The sequence below is a fragment of the Medicago truncatula genome, chromosome 3 (assembly GCF_003473485.1).
Source record: "Medicago truncatula cultivar Jemalong A17 chromosome 3, MtrunA17r5.0-ANR, whole genome shotgun sequence".
Classification (NCBI taxonomy): domain Eukaryota; kingdom Viridiplantae; phylum Streptophyta; class Magnoliopsida; order Fabales; family Fabaceae; genus Medicago; species Medicago truncatula.
The window spans coordinates 46,008,106-46,014,325 of NC_053044.1; the positions used below are offsets into that span (position 1 = coordinate 46,008,106).

The 6,220-nt window shown below is 31.1% G+C and overlaps 1 protein-coding gene across 1 annotated transcript; it reads left to right on the top strand.

Moving 5' to 3' along the window:
* The first annotated feature begins 1,089 nt into the window (after nt 1-1,089).
* LOC11425210 (sugar carrier protein C) lies at nt 1,090-5,337 on the top strand. Its single transcript, XM_003602366.4, has 4 exons — nt 1,090-1,320; nt 3,335-3,663; nt 3,930-4,559; nt 4,655-5,337. Exons 1-4 carry the CDS (start codon nt 1,137-1,139, stop codon nt 5,087-5,089), a joined length of 1,578 nt encoding a protein of 525 aa, XP_003602414.3. The 5' UTR covers nt 1,090-1,136; the 3' UTR covers nt 5,090-5,337.
* The last annotated feature ends 883 nt before the right edge of the window (nt 5,338-6,220 follow it).

The window sequence follows — 6,220 nt, forward strand, 5'->3', positions numbered from 1 at the left end:
TGTCCACTAAATATTACCAAAAATTATTCAATATCATAAAAGTTTGTCATGTGTTGTTCTACCTTGTATCGTGTTGTTTTGTATATGTTGTTATGTCCGACACATGTTTAACAAATCAAACGCATCCTTCCTTTGACATACCTTGTGCTAGAGGAACTTGTGTTGGTTTTTTTAATATAATTTGTTTAACTTCTTAAAAAAATTATACATCAAAACTATATGAAAATGTCCATTTATTTCAAAAAAAAAAAAAATATATATATATATATAGGGTGGATCTCTATTTGTCAAGAATAAGACCGCTAATAAAAGCTATTAAATGACTCCATATCAATTCATTTTCCTTTAGCAAAACTATTTCCTTATTATTAAGGTGTATGAATGCCACCGGTAAAAAAAAATGGCGTGTAAATCTCAATTCAACTTTTTATTTTAAATATTACCAAATAATTTGAGGATATAATTAAATTTTCCTACTATATTCTCGTGAGCTTAGCACAGTTGTTATGGACAATGTATACAAATATGTAAGGTTTGAGGTTCAAACCCCGGCCACCACAAAAAAAAAAAAAAAAAATCCTATGATGAATTCATGTTAGTTACTCTATTTGAAATATATGCTTACAAATTATACTCCTAAAATATGATATGGGAAATGCTAGCCGATGCCTCGAGGCACTGCTTAAAGATATGAAAAAAGAAATTATATAGTAGTTAATGCATTGAAATTATGTAATTAATTTATAATAAAGTCAAAAATAATTTCATTTTATGGTAATAATTCCCTTTTATGGTATGCTTAACCAGTGCTCCGGGACACCGGTTAGCAAACCCTGTAATATTTATTGATTTAATCATTTTCTTATACATAGGAATATTTCTTATTCCATTATTAATGTCATTTTTTAATAAATTAATCTGGCATTAAATTTTTCAAGTAAATCATTTATTTTAGTATGAATGAAACAAAGGATTTTGTATTGATTTAAGGCACGATCACGGTGAAAGGTTGTAGACTAGTAATAAAGAAGGACTGGTATATATAGACATATAATCTCGTCAAATTTTACACATGTTAGTCTTACTAGGTCTTGTGAGTCTCTTGAGTAAAGAAGAGTCTTAAGTTTCTGATCACAATGTCGTTGGGTCACGATATCATCTTTAATAGTGGATCTCTTCGAAGAAATAGTGACGATATCATCATCAATAGTGGATCTCTTCGAAAAAATTATTCTGGAAAGCTTACATTTAGAGTCTTCATCACTTGTTTTACCGCTACTTTTGGAGGTCTAATTTTCGGCTATGATATTGGCATCTCAGGTATACATTCAATCTCTTTTTACATTCTTTTTTCTTTGATGAAATCAAACTCCAGGGTTTATATTTGATCTCCCAATCACTCGATTTCATAACTTTTTCACCCCCCAATCATCAAATCATCCCCTTAGAATGAAGCCACTATTAGTAAATCTACGGTTGGTTTAGGCTTCACCAAGTAAAAGAAGAAGACGTAAATGCAGTTTTGATCGATTTGAATCCTTTTATTTTATTTTCTGTGGTTTTGGTTGCTTCATTTTTTAAGTCTTAGACTTTAGTCTCCATTGTATTTTGGTCCTTAATTTTTGTTGATGAGGTGATCATTCAAGTGACATAGACATAACCCTCATATATCTGTCACAACCATGTCATCTTTCGTTTTAATTAAATGACTTCAAACAAATTTCATTATTTCTAAATTTAAAAAATTGATTTAAAACTAAATATTACAATCCTCTAAAAAAATACTAAATATTACATATTCCTCAAAAACATTACAAAATATATGATTATACATGCTTGAGTTTTATAGGGATATTTATGATCTTTTATTACAAAATTAAAAAAAAGAATATGATCAATGTACTGTGACCAACGATTCTTTTGGTTTTTTCTGCTCGTGTTTTTATTTTATTTTTACACTCATAAGTATATTTTATATAACATGGATAATAATTATCCTACCAAATATGCATAATAATTGATTTGGAAGCAAATTCCTAAATCAGTAACAAATCATTAGATTGATTTGATTTTGTTTCCAAAAAAAGATTGATTTCATTTTAATATATTTAATAAAATATATTTTTCCATGGAAAACATTAAATTGGTAATTTTTTTCATAGACATCAAACCACCACCACCACAATCATCGTCTAATTTACAAGAACCTTGCAAATCACTGGTCGATAAAATAAAATAAAAAAATGGAAGCCAATTATATGCTTCTCCTTGTATTAATCCAAACCCTAGACATCACAAAAAACAAATCTTCAGCTTCCACAACACAAGCCCACATGTATTTTTTTTTATTTTTTTTTACACAAACCCGCATGTTTTTCACCTACTTCTCTACACCATCAAATAATCCCAAAATGGGTCTAATGAACAACACTGCAGATACACATATCTAAAATAGTGAACCCATAAAAATCAAACAAAATCAAAAGGTTCACCATTTTCAGCAACCTCCGTCTTTGTTTCATTCAGTACTAGATTTTGAGGCCACTTAACTCAACCTTATCTGGATCGCATTGTTATTAAAAAAACATTAAAAGAAGAGGAGTCGCGCACACATTGGATATGAGACTCCGTTGCTGGGAGAATGAATTCTTTCAAGTGGGATTTTCTCCATTTTTCTCAATTGTTATAAAGAACCGAAGAAAATATCTTAATTATTCATTAAAAAAAAAACACTTAATTCTACCTTCATTTCAATCTTATCATGGTTACGTTTTTTTTTTATTCTAAACGCTTCAATTTTAACACCTTTGGTTAGAACATCAACAATCTGATTCACACTTTTGTAATCTTCCAACACATCTTGATACCCAAATATGACATTCATTTGCTTGCACCAATTACCATAATTCTTCCCATCATGAATGAGAAGATTTGCAGGAAAGTTTCCATTTGGATGAGACGTCGTTGCACTATATCCCTATGATTGTACCGATAGCTCTAAATAACAAATGTTAGTGTAAGAAACTCACTTTTGTTAAACTTGCACACTCTCACAACACTCACTTTGTTTGTTAACATAAAAGAATAAGATTAGAGAGAATAAAATGAGATAGAGATAAAAAACATATATAATATGGATGAATCACTAGTTGTGATTGTTTATTCACATCATATATTTATACAACAACATAATGAACTATATTAGCTCAAGTACACATAACATAAATAATTGTATAACTTATCTTACTGCCAAAACCAAAATCTAGTTTATCTGTTAATTGCACAACATGCAAGGTAATCATTGACTAATTTTAATTTAACTTTTTGTTTGTAGGTGGAGTTATATCTATGAATCCCTTTCTGCATAAATTCTTCCCACATGTCTATGAACAAAATGTCACTACTATAAAACCTTCTACCAACCAGTACTGCAGATTCGATAGCCAAACGTTAACATTGTTTACCTCCTCTTTGTATTTGGCTGCTCTTGTAGCATCACTTGGGGCATCCACAGTAACTCGATCGTTTGGAAGGCGTCTCACCATGATTTCTGGAGGTGTGCTTTTTCTTGCTGGTGCTGCCTTGAATGGTTTTGCTCAAGAGGTTTGGATGCTCATTCTTGGTCGCATGTTACTTGGGTTTGGAATAGGATGTGCTATTCAGGTAATTAACATTATTGTTATTTACTTCGGATGTTTATTCATAATTTTTTTAGTCTTTTGTTTTTACTTATCTTTTGTTCTTTTTTTTTTTTTTAGAACTCATCCTTGTTCTCTTTTATTAGGTAAGAAAACACAAAATAGCTTAAATAAAAAGAAAAATTGAAAGAAAAGCATACCCAACATTAGTGTGTATCTCTTTAATATTTATAGGTTTCACAATATACTTAGGTCACAATTAATGTTAATTTCTTTTTGTTTCTTTGATAGAGTGTGCCAATATACGTGTCTGAAGTTGCTCCATACAATTACAGAGGAGCTCTTAATATGATGTTTCAATTGGCAATCACTATAGGCATCTTTGTGGCTAATATCCTCAATTTCATGTTTGCGAAAATGAAGAACGGGGAGGGATGGCGCTACAGTTTGAGTTTTGCTTCTATCCCTGGAATAATGTTTACCTTAGGTGCAATGTTCCTTCCCGACTCACCGAGTTCTTTGATTGAGCGTGGTCAAAATGACAAAGCCAAACAAGAATTGATTAATATGCGTGGAACTACTGACGTTGATGAGGAGTTTCAAGATTTGGTTGTAGCTAGTGATGTTTCAAAAACTGTGAAACACCCTTGGGTCTCTTTGTTGAAGAGACAATATAGACCTCACCTCACAATGGCAATAGCCATTCCCTTCTTCCAGCAACTCACTGGCATGAATGTGATTACATTTTATGCCCCTGTTTTGTTTAAGACTATTGGCTTTAGTAACACTGCTTCTCTCGTGTCAGCCTTAATTATTGGAGGTTGTAATGCACTCGCCACTCTTGTTTCAATTGCTACTGTTGATAAATTTGGAAGAAGAACTCTTTTCATTGAAGGAGGTATTCAAATGTTCATTTGTCAGGTTTGTTTAACAAAATTATTTGCAATACATACATACACACTATATTGAACTGTAAAGTTTACTTGTTACTAATTAAATTTGAATTTTGTTTGTAGATTGTTATAGCTATAGCTATTGCTTGTAAGTTTGGAGTTGATGGTGACCCAGACACTCTGTCAAAGTGGTATGCTATTGTGGTTGTCATGTGTATTTGTGTGTATGTTGTAGGATTTGCATGGTCTTGGGGTCCTCTAAGTTGGTTGGTGCCTAGTGAGATTTTTCCGCTTGAAATTCGTTCTGCTGCTCAAAGCATTAATGTCTCTGTTAACATGATTTGCACCTTTGTCATTGCTCAAATTTTCACTACAATGCTTTGTTACATGAAGTTTGGATTGTTTATCTTCTTCGCCTTTTTTCTTTTTCTGATGACAGCATTTATTTACAAGTTCCTTCCGGAGACCAAGGAAGTTCCAATTGAAGAAATGTCAATTGTGTGGGAAACACACCCTTATTGGGGTAAATTTGCGTGTGTGCTATTGATACCAACCTAGTTGCTTTTAATAGAATTTCCACTTATCGAAAAAAGAAGAATAAGAGCAGTTTTAAGTCATTTAGTTTTGATTAGGTTATTATTTACTAACAATTTTCTTTACATAGCTATTTTATATTTCCATTTTTCGGTTGTCTAGTAACGACTGGTGTTTCAAGTTTCAATGCTTACTTACTAGTGTAAGTAAGTATCCATGTCTTGCATAAAGAATTTGTGAAAGATATAATTAAATGCATTTTTTGCTTCCTCTATTTTACCTCATTTACGAATTTGATCTCCCTGTTTTTTTTCTCTGTTTGGTATAATGATCTCCCTATTTCTAGATCTATGATTTTTGTCCCCAAGTTTTTTTAATACCTCTCTTCTCCGAATTTATCCATTCGAGCACTGACATACTTGCTCGAATGAAGGTCTTAATAGTCTGCAAGAAAACTATATCATAGTTTTATTGCTATTTTGGTGTGAAAATTATATTATACTTTCAAGCATAAACATTTGATGTCTATGCTTTAAATTTTGGATGAAATTCTATCGGCTAGTATTGCTATTTTTGTTTTATATATCTACCTTTATTTTTTGTTCCCGTGAACTTATCTCATAGTATTTAAGGTTAGTCGCCTTTAAAAAATAAAGATTAATTTTTCAGGTTAATTAAACAACTATGTATTTGACCTATATTAAAAATTAAATACGTTAATTATTTAATAAATCTGAAGAAAAAAAAATTTGTATTTGCATTTGATATCAGGGAGAGTGAGTATCACTTTTCAGCTAACAAAACAAGCACTAATTTTGAGAAACAAATGTTTGAAATCAAGGATAAAAATCACCTCATGGAAAGTCAAGAATCATTAAAAATGCTGACAGGATAAAATAATAAATAATGCAGACATTATCCCCATAGTGAATCTTTAAATTTTGACAGAATAAAGTCCAAGCTTTGATATATTTTATCCCTTCTGCAAAACGGAATATATTCCTACTTCTTTATAAAGGGTATATAGTTTGAAATACCAGTGGGAATGTACTCCATATAACCTCTCGTTCATGAAATTGACACCTTAAAAATGAAACTAGATTCAAGATAATATTCGTTGACATTCCCATGATCCTTCTCAATGCACAATAGTAT

Bases quoted from the DNA above. Each gene is read 5' to 3' on its own strand.
- LOC11425210 (XM_003602366.4), top strand. From the start codon at position 1,137: ATGTCGTTGGGTCACGATATCATCTTTAATAGTGGATCTCTTCGAAGA. The intron at 3,664-3,929 runs GTAATTAACATT...TTTCTTTGATAG, and splicing joins GAATAGGATGTGCTATTCAG to AGTGTGCCAATATACGTGTC. The intron at 4,560-4,654 runs GTTTGTTTAACA...TTTTGTTTGTAG, and splicing joins TTCAAATGTTCATTTGTCAG to ATTGTTATAGCTATAGCTAT.